Source organism: Lepisosteus oculatus, chromosome 26 (genome assembly GCF_040954835.1).
Source record: "Lepisosteus oculatus isolate fLepOcu1 chromosome 26, fLepOcu1.hap2, whole genome shotgun sequence".
Classification (NCBI taxonomy): domain Eukaryota; kingdom Metazoa; phylum Chordata; class Actinopteri; order Semionotiformes; family Lepisosteidae; genus Lepisosteus; species Lepisosteus oculatus.
This window is the reverse complement of record NC_090721.1, coordinates 1,645,441-1,667,858: the sequence shown is the minus strand read 5'-3', so window position 1 is coordinate 1,667,858 and position 22,418 is coordinate 1,645,441. Positions and strand designations below refer to the sequence as shown.

The 22,418-nt window shown below is 39.9% G+C and overlaps 1 protein-coding gene across 3 annotated transcripts in view; it reads left to right on the top strand.

The window, feature by feature from the left end:
• doc2b (double C2-like domains, beta) overlaps positions 1 to 22,418 on the top strand; it is a 218,429-nt gene that overhangs the window by 10,619 nt on the left and 185,392 nt on the right. For all 3 annotated transcript variants that reach the window (XM_015367828.2, XM_069184231.1, XM_006640820.3), the window contains exons 3-6: positions 229 to 334; positions 1,238 to 1,381; positions 1,995 to 2,124; positions 7,965 to 8,051. In XM_015367828.2, coding sequence (XP_015223314.2) covers positions 258 to 334; positions 1,238 to 1,381; positions 1,995 to 2,124; positions 7,965 to 8,051 — 438 coding nt within the window. In that variant the 5' untranslated portion in view covers positions 229 to 257. The remainder of the gene's footprint in view (positions 1 to 228; positions 335 to 1,237; positions 1,382 to 1,994; positions 2,125 to 7,964; positions 8,052 to 22,418) is intronic.

Sequence of the window (22,418 nt, the reverse complement as noted above, 5' to 3'; positions counted from 1 at the left end):
TGCAGGCAATTCTATGGAGTTTCTGCTAGATACTGTAATACCTAATGTACAAAGCATATGCAGCTGCATTAATACTGTGGAGTTTATGAGGAGGTTTCAGTTCCAGGGTGTGGTTGAGAAACAGTGATGAAATATTTTGGTTGGCATGGGCAGTAAAAGAAACTGTGAGAAATAGTTTTTACAATTTTCTACATCCTAGGCCTCCCATCTTCATTTCTCTCTTTATAGGCCTCCCTGAAGCCCTGTTCTCATCCGAGATGACAGAAGCTATATTTAGCAATGGAACGGACCAGTGGGTCTGTCCCAATGACAGACAGCTTGCTCTCAGAGCCAAGTAAGTATCAGCGACTGAGGTTAACTGTCTTCTGTGAGGTTGGCATGCATGTTTTACCAGGACAGACACAACTGGTTCATGTTATCTTAATGAGCAGGCACCCTTCAGTTTCGCCTCGTTTAGCCTTCCAACACCTGCAGATTTTGTTTCAGACGGCCTAAGATGACAACATGGAGTACAACCCCATTTCAGATTACATGGTTATTACGAACTGTGAAAAGGCAGTTTTTCCATGAATGAGTCAACTTTGTCACGCTCCTTTACATGGAAGCTTTAATTTAAAAAAGATTAATCCATTCACCTAATTAAACCAATTAAAATCTCTTCAAGATCCAATTAACTTCTTTAAGTGAAAGTCAACTTTAAGCAATTCAACCCATCTGCACCAGACCAAATGCTGTTCCATTGCAGAAAAACATGCAAATATTGCTTTGGGTCTGCTTAGAACATTTGGACAATGTAATATAACTGGAAAAAATCACATTTATGGAACTTATTGCAGAATATATAAATATTTCAGTACATTATCATTGTATTAGTATTAAACACATAGGCTTTGAGTTTTTACAAAGCTGTATTCTGTTTAAATTCATTTATAATTTATATTTCTAGTTGATTTAAATCTTTTTTTGTCTGAATAATGGTTAGTTGATTGCATTTATTTCTGCATTCATGAATGCCCAATGTGGCTCAAGCAATGATTAAGTAAAAATGCACAGAATAAAGTAAAAGAGTAAATACCCTCTGTGGGCATTTTAAATGGGGTATTTTTTGTGTTATTTTCAGGTAGCAGAAAAATAGAAAAAAAAACAGTTGTGGATGTTCCTGCTGGTTTTGTTGATCTTGGTTTGTAAGTGAAGATGTCGGCAACTGTACCCACACAGTCTGTGATTGCGTTTCCAGGCTGCAGACGGGTTGGTCAGTTCACACGTTCCGCACAGACAAGCAGCGCAAGAGCCAGGCCCTGAGCGAAGGCGAGATGGAAGTCATCCTCGGCGTCATCCGCCGGGCTGAGCTGCTGGAGCAGGCGGAGCAGCGCAGGATCGGGTACGAGAGCCAAGGGTTACTGGGCGTCGACAGCGATGGCTGCCGTCATTCCTAGAATATGGAAAGTGGTTGCATCATGCTTTTGATCTGTAACGTGGCAATTTTCACAAAAGGTGTTGCAGATATAGTAAAATAAGATAACCGCAGTTATTAAATGTAGTTATTATTACATTCCCTGGTTTTACAGTATCTATCAACAGGTTAGATGATTGTCTGTTTGTCCTGTGCATTGGACATATTTATAGCATATGTAGAATATTTGTTAGTTTCCCATATCAAAAAAATTAATAAAACAACTGAGCAATGCCATGTAACAGTCTCATCACTTTTGTATACCTCAAGAGGATGCTCAGAGATGAAAGACTGGTAATTCTTGCTCAGAACTGAGAAATGTAGTACACAGCCATGCACCAATGGCAAAAGCAAAAGCAAGTGCCAAGATAGTCTGGTTGTTTTCCATTATTAGGTGTTTATTGTAAAGATTTTCAGATGCAACAATTTGTGCAATAACAGTAGAACATTTTTCAGAGCTGCAGATAACCTCTCTTCCCCAGGGAATTCATACTGTAACTCGCAGGCTCTCCTGTGTAAAAGCGTGTTTGCTGTGTCGCAGGAGGCTTGTGGAGCGCCTGGAGAACATGAGGAAGAGTGCGATGGGGAACGGCCTGTCCCAGTGCCTGCTGTGTGGGGAGCTGCTGGGGCTGCTGGGCACCTCCTCTGTCTTCTGCCAGGACTGCCGCAAGGTAGGTCCACACAGCAGGCTAGCGAGCTGGGCCAAGAGCCTCAGGGCCTCTTAGAGCACTTACGGCCCCTTCAGCCAGTGGTTCAGGCCGGTGGGGGAAGAATGACCACTCTCCCACCAGGGTGTGAGATAAACCTGCACTGAGGTGCCCTTTCTCGTTCAAACTCGCTAACAAGGCTGTTTGTAGTTGGCTGATTTGACTTCTTCTGGTTCTTTCCCTTAACTATTAGAGAACTGTGCTGCTGGTTAAAGTTAAAGATACTGTCATCTGTCTAGCAGAGCCCAGAGTGTCTTTCTCACACCCCTCCTGAAGGGAGCCCCAGTAGCTGTTGGCTGTCACGGCAGTAACTATCGATAGCTCTGTCCTCTCGGGCGATCCTGAGCTGACAGCCCGTCACATCCATCTTTATTCAATTTTTTATTACCCACCCAGTCTGGAATCTCCATTCATTTTAAGACTCGGCTCACTTCCAGTAGCACCAGCGCCCACCTGGGAGTGAATGAGACCTGGAGAGATACTCCTTTAACTTGAACAGGTACAGACACAGCATTTCTAATTTGACACATTGTAAGCTCCACGACACCTCGCAAAAGACATGGAGTAGCACTGGTTGGAGTAGCTGTGTGTCTCTAACTGATTTGTAGGCACCTGTCAAGTCACTGGAGTCACTGTGTGTTGATAAATCACTATTCCCACCCCTGCCCCTGGTAGCAATCAGTCAATTATGTGCCACCTCGTAGAGTATCCAGGCTAGGAATATGACCTGATTTCCATTTAGCAATATCTGCATAATAGACATTATCCAACACCTATACTGGTTAGGTATTACTCTTATTCTCGCCAAGTAGATATTTGCCATCACAGTGTGTGGGTTAGATTTAGCTGCAGGTGGGTGGGATGCAGCACTGTAAAATTCATAGTTTACAAATTTGGTATGAAGACTTTTTTACCAATTAAGAAGGTGCTGTTGTAATCCGCAATGAAACAGTCTTTTTTAGCCAATGAAGCGTTATAAAAAAACTCTCAACAAGAATTTATCCCACAGCCTTTAAAAAGTTTTTAATATACTGAGAGACCTTCCAAAACAAAATGAGTATCAAAACCAATATCGTCTGTTGCATTTTTAATGCCTTTCAATACAGTATAATGGCCATTTAATTCTAAACTAAATGTGCTTTGATTTGTTTAGAAGTTTATCTTCATGTGAAACTGTATATTAAAACCTAAAATTAGCTTAACTAATTTAGGTTTACTGGCTGCTGTGGCATTCATTTTGAACTGAAATGTAAGTTGTTTTACTAAAACAATATTTCACATTCTATCTGATAAAATCAATAACCACTAATAATGTACATGCAATACGGAATTAAAACTTCAAAAATAATACTGAAAAATATATAGATTGAATCGCGATTGATAAAATTCAAGTCTTTGTATCTTCTTTTTCAACCAGAGTGTAGCATTAATTAGCACTTTTACAGTAGCATGCTAAACTGACAATGAAATATTTAGGTGTCTTGGTGATTTAGAATTTGGATAAACAATCTGGACCTTCCTGTAGTCATTAGTCATTGTGTTTTGAACAAAGTCTGGAGACACGGGAAGACAGATTGCTTATAGCTTAGTCCATCGGATTTGTCACTTTTAGACCTGCCTCAGGATGGCTGTATAGGAACAGGATATAGGAACAGATTGCAATGAAAACTTAAAATCATTTGAAAGATTGGTTTAACTGATTTTTTTTAGGCTGAAAAACATCTGTGCAGAGCTTTAACATTTTTCTTATGCCTTGCAATTTCCATTAGTTTTCTTTGTGCTGCTAAGTGCATGTTGTAACCTTGTCCGAAGTTCATGACCATACCTCTTCTTTAATTTGTAGCAAAACAAACTGTTTTGAACTCAGATTATATTTAAAAGTGCAGCCTTTAAGAACTATAACTTTTTCAAATTCTATATATTTCCAGAGCTGCTTCTAAAGATCCTTTCAGTGTGTGTCAATGACATACTTCTAAAATTCTTCAGATAGGTTGGAGAATCGACATTTGCAGAGAAACAGGGTTGCAGTGCACAGGCTTTGCCAGGAGGTTGCAGCAAAGCCCTGTGACAACCGGATTAACGTTAGTCACAGAGGCTACGTGTGCAATAAAAGCAGAGTTGCTGCAGAACAAAGAAAGATTGACAGCCAGGGAATCTGCATTTTAAATATCAGACTCTTCTTTTTAAAGATATATTATTCTAAACGAGTCTGAAATGTTAGTATAATACATGTACTGTAATAGTCAATCGTGTGAAACAAGGAATTTACTGTAACCTGCAGAGAAGCACTTGAATCTTTCATTATCTAAACTCTAACTCTACCAGTGTTTATACTCTTGAGGGTTACAGGACCAGCTACCTTGCCATGTTGTGGCTACTTACACATTTCTGGGTGGTTTTGACATAAGTTTATTTCTGAAAGGCTTTCAAGAGAGCAAGTAGAGAGAGACATTGTGTTCTACAGCTGAGGAATGAGAACACGATCACTTCGACGTGTATTTTATAAACCAGGCACTGCCTCATCAGCCTCTTATGTTTTCATAAATTGTACATTTTTAAGAACAAGAACACAAAAGTTTTAATCATAGAATGCAAAAGGGCAGACACAGTGTTGAAATATTTTTAAATGCCAACACGGAATGTACAGTATGTTGAGAACATCACACGTTCATACATTGTCACTGCCAGAGTCACACAACAGGTGTGCTACCTGTTGTAACAGTTTAACTGAATTCTACAGAATATTCTCCTCTTGTTTGTACCTGTCCTTGAGTTGTGTGTCCTCTCTACCTTCATTCCCACAGCTCGCTGGCTAACAGCTCATTGCCAGTCTGAAACAAAAGTTATTAAGCTTCGCTTAAAAAAGGATGTTCAAAATCTATTTGACAAATCTGCTTCAAAAACACACCATTGTTTTACCCATGAGTGCAACTGTGGATTTTCAAAAATATTTGTTGAAAAATCTGTGCTGTCATCCTTACTTTAAAACCCCAAAGCTGTTTTTTTGTAAGTATCAAACATGCAGAATTTGCATTGTAGTGTCCAGTTATATTAAGTTATGTGGTAAAAAATGAGGTTATTAGCATTCTTGACAGTATTAATAATTAAGCACAGGAGCTATCCTAACTAGCGGAGTGGTTCCATTTATTCTCTGGCTGTCCTTATAGCTACCTCCAGAGGGCAGTGCACTCTCTTTGACAAAAGGACAGAGGGAAGTGAAATTCTACTGTTCATCTAAAGAAAAATGCACTTCTTTAATGCAATTAAAGATTTATGAAAGCTAAGAATCAATCTTAGGGTTTCCAACACATATCCATTAAAGACATCAAGTAGAGGAATTTTAACTGAAGAAATAACATTAAATGTTTATTGTGCAGGTGGAACAGGGACAGTGGCTGGACAGTTGATGGTATAGTGTTGTCCTGACTGACTTGTTAGATCAGCTGACAGGTGGTGAGGGAGAGGCTGTGACACAGCACAGACCAGTGACACTGCCCATGTGCTGAGTAAGGGATGGACAGTTTGAGAAAAAATGTTCTATACGAATATTACTGAGGATGTAAGCTTACATCCAGTTCCCACTGAGTTTACTGTAGTTCAGAGTGCTCTAAGTAAACACATTTCAGGGGGTACTCTGAAATATTTTCTTACTTTTTGTTAGGGGAAGTAACTAATGCTTATTGCACAAGCAGCTGCTGTATTTGTTTCATTGATCAGTTTTACTTTAAATGTAGAGTTTTTGCTCATGGTTTGGGCCTGGGCCATGTCACTAGCTGACCATGACTGGGATTGCTGGTTTACAGTATTTGGCTGACTGTCAAAGCGACTTACTTTTGCACCTATTTAAACAGGTACTGAAGCAAATTAGGGTTAAGTGCCTTGCTCAAGAGTCCAACAGCATTGACCTACAGTAACTGGGATTTAAATCAACAGCCGTTCCACACTGCTGTCCCAAATCCCCTGTAGGATTGCCCTAGCAGCTGAGCATGACTGGCGGGACACAGCCACATAAACGTGTGTCAACTCCCTATGGGCCTTGGTGAAGTGGTGAATCCTTGGACCTGCCAGGCACCTGCAAACCTGCAGTGACTGAGAGATGTACTGTACTACTTCTACTGCAAAGCATTGTGGGTTTGTACCTGACTGTCTTCAGTGGAGCATGTCTTTATAATTCTCATAACAGCACTACAGCAGATGTAGCCATGCAGTAAATCCAAATCTTAAATGAAGATTCCACATCTATTTGGGTGGGGGCATATTACAACATTTCTAGTGAGTTCAAATTTAAGGAAGTGCTTCTTCTCCCATTGTCTTACTCTGATAAGGAGGCCCTCGCTGAATATTATGTTAACGTCAGTCCAGGAGAGCTCCCTTTTCATCCTGCATCACTGTTCTAGCTGTTAAAATTATTCCTTGAATTGAATTGCAGCAAAGAGTTATTCCGCAAACCTATGTTCCATAAACTAGAGACAGAGTCGCACAGCAGTTGAAATTGTGGCAATTTACAACAGGATCCTGCTGTGGGGTGCTTAGAAGTAACAGGGAAATGACTGAATTGCTGTAGTGAAGTGTAGTGCTGTATTTCAGGCTAAATATAAAACTCACTCTGCAGTCAAAGAGGTAATTACAACTACTTTCTTCAGACTTTAATGATTTTTTATTTACAGCAGGGCAATTGACTGTCACTTCCTTTGCCTTTTTATAGTGTTATCCTGAACTCAAGTAAATTATGTAAATTGTTGCTTTTAAAGTTTTTTTTCTTTTTTTTTGGCTGCTTTTAAGTATAAATGTTCGTGCATGGGCAGCGTAGGCTTAAGATTATTGAAAGTGCTTTGAGCTTCCTATATTTTACTTTTTTTAAAAATTGCTCTCCATGACTGATGTTGACCTTTTTACATTTGTGAAGTTTTCATCTTTAAATTTGGGTATTGTGAGATGTTCTGAAAAGAAGGTGAACTTTGATAAGCCATCTCCGACACATCTGACAGCTCTGTAAGCTTGCATAAGGTGCAATAGAAATGCCACATCACCTCTGGCTCTTGTGGCAAAACTGGCAAACACTGAGGATGCATATGAGAATGAGTGTGCATGATCTAATGTAAGCGATGTGCATTTGTGTGTGTACAGTATATGTACTATATAACATCAGAGGTTTTGCTTGGCCCAGGAGATGCATAAACAAGTATAAAATGATGAAATGATGTGCCCCAGGGAAGAAGTTGGGAATCTTTGATGAAAGCAAGGAAATGTCGGAGGTATTATGGTAAATTTGAAAGTTTACCAAGGAAGGGAAAGGCAATGTGCCTCAGGTTGAGGAAAGACAATGTAAATAATAACAATATTAAATAACATTGGCAATAAACAAATCTCCAGGGGCCGATGGCATTTTAGCAGTGGAAACATGATGCTATTTATAGGCCAATCAAAAAGCTCTTCCAGTGGTCTCTTGATGGAAGGGTTCATCCACACAAGGGGTGACGAAACAGGACCCTGTAATAATAGTCCATAAACTCTTACTTCTATTACATGGCAGTCTATGAAAACCATAATTAATACTAACTTCGATACCCATCGCTGTGGTAGTAAGATTGATTTATAATGTTTAAAACCTTTAACAATACTGTAACATCAGGCCAGAGCGGCGTGCTTTAATTATGCACATTTCAGTATTTGCCAGATACTTAAATCCTTCTCCTGCAGATGGGTGAACAGCCACCACAATTAACTACAAAGGTCCCAGTGGCAGGGAAGCACATGTCCTGAGGCCGTTTGGCTGCATTTTACTCTTCTTTGTCTCTTTTCAGAAAGTGTGCACAAAGTGTGGGATAGAAACTCTGTGCAGTCAGAAGAGATCGCTGTGGCTGTGCAAGATCTGCAGTGAGCAGAGAGAGGTAGGCTGGCACTGGGTTTTGTACCACATTAATGGCGTGTGGGATACCTGTGTTTTACAGCGGAATGAAGTCTCACATCCTCATATCTCATTTCTTTAGGCTATCACTGCCCTATCTAACATCCAGTTTCTATCTGAGAATGTAGCACGCTAGATTTAGGTTCTTAGCATGATGGCTTTGTTTCTAAACTAACAGTCCTTTAAATTATTATAATCTGCCGACTATTTACAGAAATTGGTCAACTTAGTGTCTGACGTGCAATTTAAAGCCTAATAAAATGTGGGCTCTCCTAATTTGTAGAGTTTAGAAGAAATATTTGACGTCTGTGGAATTTGTTGTGCAAATGTTTCATATGATACAATGTCCTTGGTCACAAGCCAGTCCCATTTCCTGACGCTTCAATGAAGGAAGCTGTTGGTTGGCAGGGGTGTTGGCTGAACTGGCTGCCAAGGTGGGCAGTGGACATACAGTATGTGGTTTCAGGGTTCAATTGCTGTAATAAAACCTGATTTTTTAACAAATGTATATACTTTTTTAAAACCGTTCAGGTAGGTACAGTAGCTGTGTCTTCATGTGTAGGCTGGAAAGGAACAAATAAAGGTTTATTCCATGCTGAAGAGAAAAAGAGTTTCATGTGTGGTAAAGTGTGACACTTAAAGGAGGCTGCACAGCCAAAACCTTTACGTATTTCTTTTTAAAACATACTGTTGCTGCAAGACATCAAAATCAATTTCCTGTCAATTCCGTAATTTTCACTATGGATCTCGTCTTAATGAAATCGGGAGCTTGATTCTGATCCCCAAAGTTTGCATGTGTGCAAATTCCTGTTTGACTAAGGTGGAATGTTAGACCTGATTGCAGAGATGTGGGCTCCGTGTTAATTTAATAAACTCTCAACTAATCTCCCAGATACATTAAAACCATCTGGAATCTGCCAGCAATTCTGGGAATTAATATTCCCTTCACATACAGTAGCTACAAAAAGCTGCTTGTACTGTGTATCATAGACTAAAATGAGATATGTGCATCTCTGTTGTCCGAAGTGGAATTGAATATCTGTAAGGAATTAAGAGTTATTAAATTAAAAAAGAAGGGTAACTTCCATTAGGCTAGCCATGTATATAAAATCAAAAAGTCAGCCTTGTGTAATTGTGTGTCAGTGGTCTCTGGCTTCCAGTTCTTCTGGTTATTCAGAACTCCAGATGTTGCTTACACATAATTTTTTATTGTACATGCACACTTTGCTGTTTTTTGTATTTATTCATACTGAAAACATTTCAGTTGTTTGATGGATGACATGATGAAGTACTGTCCCAGCCCTTTCAACTATTCTGAGATATATTCTTATTCATTTTTTTTTAAATCAATCTGCTAGCAGAGATCTTTTTTAGCATTCTGCAGAATGGATAGTGCATCTGAAATTACTTGGGTTCAAGGCTGTTTGGTTGTTTATGAAAGTCTCAAATGAGAAAACAGGCTCTAGGGTTAAAGTCAGCTTGCTATTATTTCATGTTCTTGCTGTATTGCTGTTTCGATTAAAATACTGTTTTGGGAGACAGAGTAGTTTGCAATATTTGCATATGAACAGAGAGAGCAGGAAGGAGGTCCGATGAAGAAATAATTTAGGTAGGTTCTGTTGGTAAGCATAGGGCACCATGTACTGTAAATGATTTAGAAATATTTTAAAACGGCCTTCGCACAAAAAATATAATGTGGGCTTGTCTTGATCTTTGTGAAATAAGAGTTTTAAAATGGCTTACTGCAGGGAAAGGAATTATAAATGCTCCTTATCAAACATTTATGCTGATGAAAGTATTTCCGTCTAAAACAGTGTCTTGTCATGGCTTGGGGAAAAAAACAACTGGCAGACATTTGTGTCTGCTTTAGTGGAACTTTCTGGTGCTGTGTGAAATTTCTTCTGGACTTAAGGTGCCTTTATGAGCATTTTGGTATAGACTATGAAGACTGGGCATTAGTAAGAGAAATACTGTAGTACTATAAAAAGATAGCAAGGTAAAGTTAAACGTGCTCTTCGTGTTAGAAAATGTCTCTTTTGCCTAAATGTCTATAGACAACTGTCAGGTTATTCAGATCTTTTTTTTTTTTCATGACCTGAATAGCTTTGAAAGTGAATTAAAAATGTTTTACTTAATGTTATATCTTGTCTTGGTCACTCCTGCCGAATGAAAGATTCTCAGCTAGCCTGTTGATGTTAAAGGTTTATGTGTTATTGCCCTGTGTGGCTTTTGACAAGAAAACGGCATTGATTCAGATTCTGTCGTATGAAAGGTGCTGTGCCAGTAGAAATTGCTGTTGTCGGGAAGTGAATAGGCAGCCGGCTGGAAGATCAGAAGCTTGGAGAATCGACAGTCCTTTCATTGGAAATGCTTTGTGCAGCTGAATTGGCTTTTTCTAGCCTAGAGTCCACACTGAAATGTAGGCGTGCGGTATGGCCATAAGGCTTTCTTCAATTTGACCTCGATATGTGTGGGTACAACAAATCCCAGACGGATCTGGATTCATGCTTCAAATTACATTAAGCAAATGCATTTACTGAATAAAAGCTCCAGCCTATCAAATATTCTTATTTTCTTGATTTTTTTTGTCCATTTTTGAATCTGGGACTGCTGTTTTCTACATTATTTTTTCTCTTGAATGTTGTTGCTTATGTTCAGTGGGTAATGCATATCTCAATTACATAATAACATATATCTTGTGGCTATGAACAGCAACTAAGCAGTATTAATGTGTTTCAGGAATAAGGCTAAATAAACCCAAATAATTCTCTAGAGTGGGTCCAGGTTCTGAATGAGGATTTTGCTGTTGCTTACGTAGTGTCGAATTTACATGAAAGTGTTTTTTCTTCATTGATCGTAAACAGTCGAGTCCTGGAACAGCTCAGCATCAGTTCATCTACCACTCTGAGGCCAGTAGAAACAATGTTGTTTTTGAGTTTTGTTTCTTATTACACGTAGAATGTACTACTTTGATAAATTGTAGGGTGCTGAGCAAATATTTCACAACATTGCTTGCTGCCTGATTCCTCAGATGTACTGTATAAAACAGGAATGCAAGCTGCAGTTTCTAAACAATAGTGTATGATCATGCACAAACCCTCAAAATTAGGTCTTCTATTGATCTGTGTGGTGCAGTGTAGGCATGGTGCATGACCACAGATTTCTTGTAAATGAAAGTTTGAGCCAGTGACTTTCAAACAAGCTTATTTTTTTTTGCCTAGTCTAGATTGCTACCATTCCCAAAACAGCACAGAATAATTGCAGTGTGCAACATATGGGTCCTAAGATGGTATGAAATAATTTTTCCCACCCTTGGTTTATTTTTCTTTGAAGGACTTTCCTAGAAATAACATTACGGTAGTCCAAGATTACAGCTGATTGAGACCTGCTGGGATTAAAGCCGTTGTTTAATTCAGCTACTGTGTGATGATCAGAGAAATCTCTGCTGCACATCAGAGAAGTGATTCCATTTCAGTATGAGCCCCTGCAGCCATGAACTGGGAGAAATGTGCCTTGTAATTGGTTATCGTACTTCCAGACTGTTGTACTGTCCTTCTGCTCTGTTTCTGTCTTAGGTTGCAATGGTACTGAAGCTATCAAGTCACTTCTGACTCAGCGGTTTGAAAAGCCCTAACTAGATATTATTACCAAAGAGGAAGATTTTATTAAATATACAAAATAGCTTTAAAAGTGCAACTAATGAGTATTAGAATTAACTTACATTTTAATGTCTCTTAGTTTATCTTTAATAATCATCCTTGTGAAAATCTGTCCTCAGTATCACTGTTTGCAAAATTTAAAACAGTATGAAAATTGCTTATGAATGTATCCAAATCATCGGATTTTAAATATCAGTTCATGACGAGGTTTAGAGTTAAAATTAGGAACAGAAATCTTTTATGATGCGGCTAGCCGATGAGACAGCCGTGTCTTGCTGACAGGCTGGAGAAGCCAAGCGCTATACTGTAGCTCATTGAGGGCTTGGAGAAAGCCCACATGGATAGGCTGATGCACATTGCTGGGCAGACAATCTTTTGGTGATGTGGGTTAGTATTGCTCAGTGCCCTATCTAGGTCAGAAGGCAGCTCAATGACAGAGCATTGGATCAGTGGCGGTGCAGGGCTGATGAATGCAGCAACCATTAATTGGTGAAAGGAGGCTGGGACAATTGGCCTGCATGAGCCTGAATACCCATGGAAAACTGGGAGCTGCGAGCACTGGCCTGGCCAGGCATAACATGATTTTGGCACGAGTTTCTTACTTTCACTTTTTCATTTTAAAGGGCACAAGGAAGAGAAAGTTGTAAATTGCATTTAACAATGAAGGCAGCTCTTCAAAGTTTAATTGTTTTTTATGGAGTGTTGGGACTACAATAATTTGCTCTGCTTTATCCCTAAAACCTTTCAGGAGCTACACAGTGCTTTTCTTTACACGTGACACAATAGCTCCCCTGGTCCTTTTGAGTACATTAATCCATTACTGTGCTGAAGAATTCTTGTTCTCTTTAAACAACAGCGAAATAAGTCGTCATTCTGTTCCCAGAAGTTTCTACATGACATGACATAAAACTGTACAGTGAGTGACTTGATGCAAGTTTCCCTGGAATTGGCAAAAGAGAACTATACAGTACAATGTTTCTTAAAAGGTTACCTCAGAATTATTAAATATTTTATCTGTAGCTATGAGCAGGTGGCTGCAGGATAGGATATTAGTAGTGTTATACAGGAATGTCTCTGATATACTGTAAAATAGTCTTAACTCTACTCTTGTACGTTTTCAAGACCTGCATTAATTTCAATATTAAGACCACAACTCTATTGTTGCATGAAAAGCTGGTATAATGTAATGCTGGGAAAATATGGTTTGACCTCAGCCATTTGATTTCTCATACACCCTGATGTGCACCCCTGTATTCAAAGGCATTCAATTAAATGGGGGGGAAAACAGTCGTACTCATCTGTTAAGAGTAACAGTAGGTCATTAAGTGCCTCTGTGGACAGGAAAGCCGCTCGAAGCGGAGGTGTAAATGACTGTGATAGCTTCGGCTGCCTCTGCTTCTCCTCGTGTGGCTGTTTCCCATCCCACACCTTCCTTAGAAATGTTACAATTTCCATACATTACCATAATCACCCTCTGCGGGGCCCTGTCTCCGGTAGAGCCTGCACTGCGGAGGGAAAGTCATTTTTTTTAATTCCGTTTTTTTGGCGTTCTGATACTTGTGCCAGATGTGAAGGCGAGCAATGTTGGCGCCAGCAGGCACCGGCGCTCCCAGAGCTGCCATTGTCTTTACCTGCAATGCCCGCTGACACTGTGGGGGGCGCTGGCACATGGTCTCGGGTTACAGCACACATGGGCCTCACCAGTGGGCATCCGTGGATCCTCACGTGAGAAGACTGTTCTGAAATTGTTTGATAATAGGAAGGGTAGGGATTTCATTAAACGGCGATTATATTGGATGGATTAGGCAGTTCTAGAACTAAGAAAGCTATGAGGAAAACTGAGGAATGAACAATACCTGAAAATTACAGATGATATAAATGATTCTATTTAAATATTCCTTTTTTGTTTTATGCATAAAACAGCAGTTAAAACTTAGTTTTGACTGTGAGTTTTGACAGATGTTTGAGGACTGCGGGGATTCTTTTTAACCCCTTGCCATTACCTTTAACGCATATTCTTGGTGCTTCTGTTATTTATAATTGTAGTATTAAATGTGTGTATTACACTCATGTCTGGGGACTGGAAATTGGAAATTATGATTGGAAAGCTGATGTTTTAGCTATTTTATACAATATCCACAGACACCGTAGTTTACAAAATGGTATCTTGTTTAAAAAAAGGGATTCGGTTAAGTTTAACATCCTTTTCCCCACTGCCAAGATGGAAAGAGAAACATCTCGTGTGATTTTATACCTGGCTGTGCTTTTGTCACTAAAATCTGATTACTTGTATCAGTTACTTAGGTCACTGTAGTACTGAACAAAATGAAATTTTTCCTGTTGTAGGATTTAAACCTTTTCGTGAAATGGGGAAAGGCGGAATGCATGAAGTGACACTTCAGAAAAGGATTATGAACAGACGATGAATGGGTTAACTCTCCTGTGCTGCATTCTGGTTTCATCCCAACAGAGCCCTGGGCAGCCTGGAGAGGGTCTTCTTCTTTCCCCAGTAGTTTAACAGATGTAAGGTTCAGCTCAGAAGAAAAATTGGCAAAAAGCTGTGTTGCAGAACAACATGTGTGCAGAAGTCCTGTCCTGGCTGGAAGCTCTGGGCACGCCCCCTGTGTCTTATCTCTGCTCTCTAAGCCTACAGCATCAGCTGTGGGACCCAATTGTCTCCTGTTTCAGGAGGCTTGCAAACACATTCAGCTGGCGTTCGCTATCTAGTGTGATACAGTGTTCCCACTTGATAAAAGAAGAGTCCAGGGCTTATTTGTTTAGCATGACAAACCGCACTGTGTGTGCGTTTATCTCTGGTCCTCAGTGCTGATCTGCTGGGCTGGCAGTTTCGGTCCCTTGCCCATCTATCCCAGGGCATCTGGAGCTCCTAACTACGACCCGAGGTCAGCTTCTTCAAGGAGACCAGCATCTCTACAGGCTGGTCCCTTTTTTGTCAGTTTAAAAAGCAAACAAATTACGATAGGAACATTAGAACGGTTACAGACTAGTGGCGGATATTCAGTCGGTTTGGTGGTTAGCAGGCAATTGATCCAAGGAGCTCGTCCAGATGTTCCTGGAAAGAAATTGGGGTTTTGACTTCAAGACATGGCTGTGTTGCCTGTCCTATTATCCTGCATCCCCAAGAATTTCTAGGTTTTCCTTTTTTCCTTTGTCGCCTGCAACACCGTAACTGAGGCTTCAAGCAGCAAAGGCTCAAGCCGTCATCTACGATCGCGAGGACATACGCAGGTCATGGCACTGGCCGACTGTGACCACTATCCCCCCAGTGGTGACGCTCACGCGCGCTGGGGTGGGATGAGCCCTCCTGGGCTCCCCTGGCCCTTGCAGCCCCCCAGGCATGTGGCGCTGGCAGTGAAGGTCTTGCCTCTCCCCCAGTTGGCGCTGGCCCTACGGCACAGGGCTGTACTGTCTGGGATGTGGTAAAAGACAAGGAGCTTGAAGGTGGGCTGCTGGGAGGAGTTCTTCATTCCCCTCTGGTGTGGGGGGGGGCTGTGATGGGGTTCTGAGAGGTGCAGGCTGTGACTTGAAAAACGCACAATCAGGTACTGGATGTATAACACAAATTCTATGTCATAATACCATCTGATGGAGTGACACCTACTGTATGTCCACCATCTCACTTTTGAGTTGCTTATTTTTTTTTATGGTTAGTACCACGGTGGTGTTGGAACCTTCCCACTGTAAAGGAAGCAACGGGTGTTCATGCAATCCAAACCGTGCACTGTCTCTGCAGTCATACCTATTAAGAGGCAATATTAGGAAAACCCACTTTGCATAACTATGTAGCTGTGCAGGCTTTATCCTAACTGCAGCTCTGTGTAAATATCCTCTAATCATGCTAACAGGCCTGAAAATTGCAGGGGGAGTTTTAGTATTCCAGTTGAGATCTTCCTAATGAAGTTGCAGTTATATAATTCATTGCTACATTATTCCCAATAGCCTTTAGGACTTTAAATTGAGTCTTTTCGACAATCTAATTTGGATTTCTAAATAGTATGGATGCAAAAAAAGGCTTTTTAAAGGAACAGTAACACAGCACTGCAGTGCTTCTTATTTAAAAATAAGAAATGTTGCTCTATGTGTATATATATATATGGATCTTTGCATGTTTCTTAAAAGATAACATGTACAGTAGGAATTCAGCTCTGTATTTCCTATTCATTTAGAATTTTATTTAATTTCTATGATACAGTTAATACAAATATTTGTGTAACATCAGAATGAAGCATCCCACTAACAACAATACAGTTATTTTTAATGGAGTACGGTGAAAGAGGTTATTAGTTGTAGGCAGAGTTGTGCTTCATCAGTAGGACTCTAAACTTATTCTTTAAGGTATTCATTGTAAATGAGGTCACCGTAAATGGACTGGCAGCATTAATACAATAATTAGCCTTTCTGCTCTTCAGAAAGCATTTCTAACTGTGAAGTGTGTGACCTATCTCCAGGGCTCTAATTATGATTCATAAGAAAAATCAAATGCAGATACATATGCATGTCTGTTAGTCTCTCATGTATTATTTTCCATATATAGGTGTATTTCCTTTCATAATGTAAAACAAGAAACCAATCTTTTATTGAGACCATAATGATCCATACAGCAGTTGCCCAGAGAGACCGAGGGCAGTTTGTCAAAACTTGCTGCTGTTTTTTTCTTATTTCATATTTTATAAAATGTGTATATAGTCCCAGGTTCAAATCCTACCTACTGTAGGAGATGCTGCCTCTCACACGTCCATTTCTTCACATGGAAATGCTGTATTTAAAATTTTTCTTCAGTTGGATTCTTCAGGATGCTTGTGGATTACACTGTGTACTCTCTTCTTGCCTGTATTCTCTGACAAGGTGTCACATGAGATTCAAATGGATTTTAATTAACTTCCAAAGCCAGCCATCATTTTTGCTCTTCATTCTACTGCTTTTTAAATTATTATTATTATTATTATTATTATTAATTGCTTACACTTATATAGCGCTTTTCTGGACACTCCACTCAAAGCGCTTTACAGGTAATGGGGACTCCCCTCCACCACCACCGATGTGCAGCATCCACCTGGATGAATTAACCAATTAAAGGTGGTTTCACAAAACATTCCAACTTAAGAGTTAATGCCTTTAATCTTGTTTCTAATTCTAAGTGCCTTTGAAACTAACATATCAATGTACCGTTTTATTGTTGAAATCAGGCAATTATGCCCCTGTCCTCCCCAAGACACTCCAAGACTTGGCTTGTGACACATGGTTCTGTTTGGAAATGTACAGGTATTGAGTTAGGAACCAAGGACATCTCCATAGTGATTTCACGTCCCTTCCCAGAAAAGGGGATCTGTTCATTCATTACCAGATTGAACTACTGTAAGTACTGACCAGCTATGGGATCCAGAATGTGCAGTATTTCACCATGCTGCTGTTGAAGTGATCTCAGATGTGGCGTTGAATTAGTCTTCGTGGCATTTCAGTAGTTCTGTCTCTGTTGCAGCTGACACTTTACCCTCAGCTGGCTTCCTCTGAGCCGGCAGACCTGGTTCTGACCCGTTTCCCTCCCAGAATGACTTCTGTCTTTGATGACCCTGCAGTCTACTTTCTAGCGCTGATGGTGGCCCTAATTCTCCAGTCCCCTGTCGCCTGGATTTCAGACAAAACCCAGCCTCCAACGGTCTTGCCCGCAGCCCCGGAAAACCAATTTCACGAGACGCTGCCTCTCGCATGTAAATTAGCAATGCTATCATTGCGCTAATTAAAACGCCAAAGGAAATGTTACTGTAGAGATTTGCAATTCGGTTGATGCGTCCAGATCTGTCAAGGAGGCAGCTAGGGGTCCTACAATAGTGCAAGGGGTCTGAGGGTTAGTATTGGAGACCAGAATGCTGTGTAATCTGTAGAAGAGCTGGGTTAAATGGTCTTAGTTTACTTTGTTTTATTTAACTTGGCTTTTAAAATGGTGTTCGTTACCTGCATGGAATGGCTTAATGTGTTTTAAAGTACTCCAAAAACGGCTGGCTGAGTTTGCTGGAAAGGGAAAAAAGAAACATTTAGTAATACCATCTGTACTGCTTCCTTTGTCTTAAGTATTAATTGGGAGCATTTGGAAAAAGAACTCGGGAATGTAAGGAAATTTGTTAATGGGAGATACGTGGGCTTTGAAAATACACAGTGGAAACTTCAGATGTAAACATTTTTTACTATACTTGTGGTTCCCTGTCCAAAACAAAGAGAGGGAACCATTTTAATCTTAACTTAATGAAATATTTAAGCTGGGAAAGCTGTGGGCAGGTTGACTGTAGAACGGAGAAAGGGAACTTACTCGAAGAGATCATAGCCAGGTCAGATTCCATCAGCCTGTACTGGATTTGTCTGTGATACTAATAGAGAAGGTGAACTAAAATGATACTTTTTTAAAAAATACAGAGAGTTCTGGCAGCTGAGAAGGAGGTCATTAAGATAAACGCTGCAGGAGGTTCATATGGAAGTGGGATGATAACCTCAGAGTTTAGTATCGGCCACCAACGTTAACTTCCAGCCCTGCTTCTGAGACTTGGTCTATAAGCTGCAGTAGTCATTTGCTTCTTTCTCTGGAATTCCTCCTTTGTGGATGGGTTTTGCCCTCATTAATAGTGACTGACGTTCAGGGATCACTTCCCAAGTTAAAGAACTTCTGTGGAACGTCTTTGCATGGTGATCTGACAGTTCCAAGTGACAATCCTCTAAAGCAGTTTAGGATGAACTGTCTGTGTGTCTCCACAGGCTAAAGTGTCAAAATTGCCTCCATCAAGCTCCATGGCTTTATCTTTATTAGATTGAGTGAGGAAGAGGGTTGTTAAAGACATCCATCTTGGCCTTAACAAGCCGGTTAAAGGAACAACAGAAGTGGTCCTTAAAACAACAAAATGGTGGGAATTGGTACAGAGGAGAGTACCTTTGGGAAATACCGGGACTCATAGATCTATGTACCGTATTACAAGGTGTAAATCTCAATAGAAATGACGGAGTCTACACGACTATCTTTTTTGTGTTATTTCACTTCCTACAGTATGTTTTAATATCTTTCTGTATGGTCTTAAAGGTTCTCTATCATTTCTCTTCTATAACTGTCTGTATACAGTATAACTGTACCAATGTTAGTGACCTGAATGTAGTAAGATTTCTTAAAAACATTAATCCAAAGCAACAGCAGGATATCATGTACAAGTTTTGCTTATTGTGAAAATGCACAGGAAAAAAAAGAAGGAAACGGTGTCTCGGAAAAGCTTTTGCTCGCTCCTGGTCCTGGTCCAGTTGAAAACTCAGTGAGCCATGTTTAAAAAAAAAAAGCTTTTGCTGTATAACTTAAGGGGTTTCTAAAAGCAGTTGTTGCAGGTTTCTGGATAGCTGAGGCCTTTTGCCATTTCATGTTGGGATGAACACTGCCCAGTGTCCCATGCAGATCAGCTCCCTTGCCTGATAGAAAACCTTTCCTTTGGACCCAAGTTCAAATCCTACCGACGGCTAAGGAGCCAGTTCTTAACAAGTAGCATTTCTCTAGGTGGCCAACAGCCTTAGGGATATGACCTTCCATGAGCCCCCGGCTGAGTGTGAGAGTAACGATGAATCAGACCAAGATTCATAGCTGAGGAAAGCAACGTTTCTCTTTAGCATTGAGACATTCTACTCAATTTTCTATTACAAACAAGAATAAACCTTTTTGAGAACTTATCTGCCAGTAAGACCCTTTTTAGGATTCAGAAAGGCTTCCTAAATTAGATCTTTTGTATCTCAGGATGATACAGAATGGCTGAACCATGCACTTATTTTGTGCACACAAGATTATTGTATTGCTTTGTTTGCAGATATTCAGTCAAGTTTGTGAAGAAAAGATGTTTTAACGAGAAGGGGAAAAAAATTCTCGTCGCCAGTTTTAGCTTGATTCATCTGACCGAAAGTTTGCCTTGATGAAAACTTTATTACTTAATTTCTCTATGAAGTTCTCTTTTGTTTTGGATTGTTTACTTTGTCCTGGGTCTAAATGTTCCTAAGAAGCAGTTGCAAAGCAGTCTTTGTGAACAGAGACATTTAAAGCTGTCACCTGAGTCATATTGTAGAATCCTATGTAAGCTGTGATTAAACACTAACCTGAAAACCTTTCTGAGTTTGTCTAAGCAAAGTTTCAAAGCAAACTTTAAAAAAAATTATGAGTTACCTAATTTAACATTTTTCTAATTGTGTGAATTAAGTTGCTCAGAGCACTGAGCCCTCATCGATACAATTAAAACCTAAAGTATATCAAACATAGTAAAGTAATAAAACATGGAAATCCGGTTGAATGTCAGATGAGCTCAGTGACATTTTTATCAGGTCGCATGAGTATTAGTTTTTGTACACATTATATTATAAAGGGCTTTAGGAGCTTCTTCTCACTATACTTTATCAGAGAAGGGTTTTTTAATTGAGGTTTGTAGCTGCGGTTACTTATATTTTGTAAGAGGGTAGTACTGTAGGTAGAGACGGGATGGCAGATCTTGTTGAATCCACGTTCCCCAGATAACTGTGGGGAATGACCAGCCATCCTCTGTCAACTGACCGATTGGAGTGAAGACAACTGGGTGGGTGACCGTTAAAAAGCAGGAATTTCTTAATTAGGGCACATTTCAACTGTACTCTTTTTAGCCGATACTTGTCTCATGGGTGAAAACGTCTGTGTTGTACCATAACTGTTTAGATTCATTAATTGTTCATCACGGGTACCACTACTGCTCCTGAGCTGGTACGGAGTGAAGGGGAATCTTCCGACATGTTCACTGGGTTCGCCACTCACTCTTTGATAGGCTGAGTCTCATGGCCGATTGGTGGAACAAGGCGTCTCACTGACTACAAGCTCATGGGTACCTGGCAAGTCCCAGAGGTTGATGTTGCAAAGCAAGATGAGGTTGTAGGGTGCTCTTTAGGAACTCACAGTCACCATCATCATGAACCAGTGATACCTGATGTGATGGGCAGAGCCACTTATCATTTGCAGTCTTCCGACATGTTCACTGGGCTTTTTTTTTTAAATTCTGGTGTTGTCAAGGAATGTTCGCTTTGGACTTGCTTGATGATAAAATTCTAAAACTAAAACTCTACCAGCACTCTACTGGTACATCACATCATGATCACTAAAAATAACTCCTAGAAAGCCCCAGTCCAGCAGGTTTTGTAAATCATCATTAAATGTCTAAAGATATTGAACATACCGAGATCTGTTAAAGAAGTGATTTGTTCCATTGAGTAATTTAGAGATCATACAGGACCAGTGTTCTCTTAAATGCTTGATTCATAATTTGGATACAGTTTTTTTCCCAATCTTATTACCTATAACACTAACTGGACTGGAGCTCTCCAGGACCAGGGTTGGAGATACCTGATTTAGATTACTATAACTATTTTCTTGTTCTTTATAATATAGTATTTTTTATTATTTTATAGTATCTTTATTTGTGGTTATATTGTATACTGTAGGTGACAGTGATTCATGCAAATGACATGGCTGCAGAACTTGCAATTTGCCTGTTAACATTTTGAATTCCGTGAAGTGCACCACTGAAGTCAGCAGGAAAAATGAAAACCAGACAATTAACTTCCATTTCAGAGAGCAGAATGATCATTTCCTCAGATGCCTGTTTTAAGCAGATTGACAAGCCTCTTCTGCTCTTCATTACGCTGTAGGCCTACTTGTTCAAGCTCCATCTATTAAAAACAACAAGCAAACAAAAGAGGGAAGCGCATTTTTCCATGTTTACATAAGTAGCCGAGCAAAAGGCATCAAATTACATGGTGCAATGGACACAATACAAATTGAAGCTCTTGAATATAAATGAAGCTCGCAGGCAAAATGAGACAAAATCATGTTCTGCTCAGGCATTTTCTCTTTGGAGTTCTAGTGTGCTTCTTGTTTTTTGTGACTCACAGCACAGTGGCTGGATTGTTCTGACTCAGCATACCCACAGGTGTCAAAAGTGGAACTTTCTCATCCCCAGTTCTTTGTGGCGTCCAGGGTTTTGTTAAACTGTGGAAATTAGTCAGTGGCAAAAGCAGCCTCACAACTCTCTTGAAACAAGAAATATTGGGGGTTTTGTTTATACCCTTGAAATACAATGAAGAGACCTACAGTAACTGCACTCCTGTGTAGATCTGAGAAGGCAGAATGTTACCTTCCTCAGAGCAATTTAAAGAATTTTATTTGAGTGCTTTTCGGGCAGCTCCAAGGACTGTGTTACAAGACACACGATACACATAACAGAAGTGATCTGAAAGGGGGAAAAGCACAGCAATTCGTTTTGTAAAACCAAGTTGAAAATGAAATTATACCTCTGAAGATTCCATATTTATTCTAACGAAGAATGAGTCTGAGACAGAAGTTGAGTGACATTTCTGGGGCTTACGACCTCACTGAACCAGATGAGAGCCTGACTCTTCAAAGATAAAGCTTTGAAGGGGCAAGTGGAAGCTTACTTTTTCACTTAAGCTTTTCTTTTTTGTTTTTCAAATACTGTATAAATTTGTATACAAACAAACCAAATGCAAAAGTGCTTGTTCTGCAAAAATAAAGCATCGGGTTGTGTTGGCCATGAACCCTAAAACTGTAAGGCAGCAGGTTTGTGAGGGTCACTGAGAAACTATCTGTGTGCTCTTGTTTGTGTCCTTGAATATAATAAAGG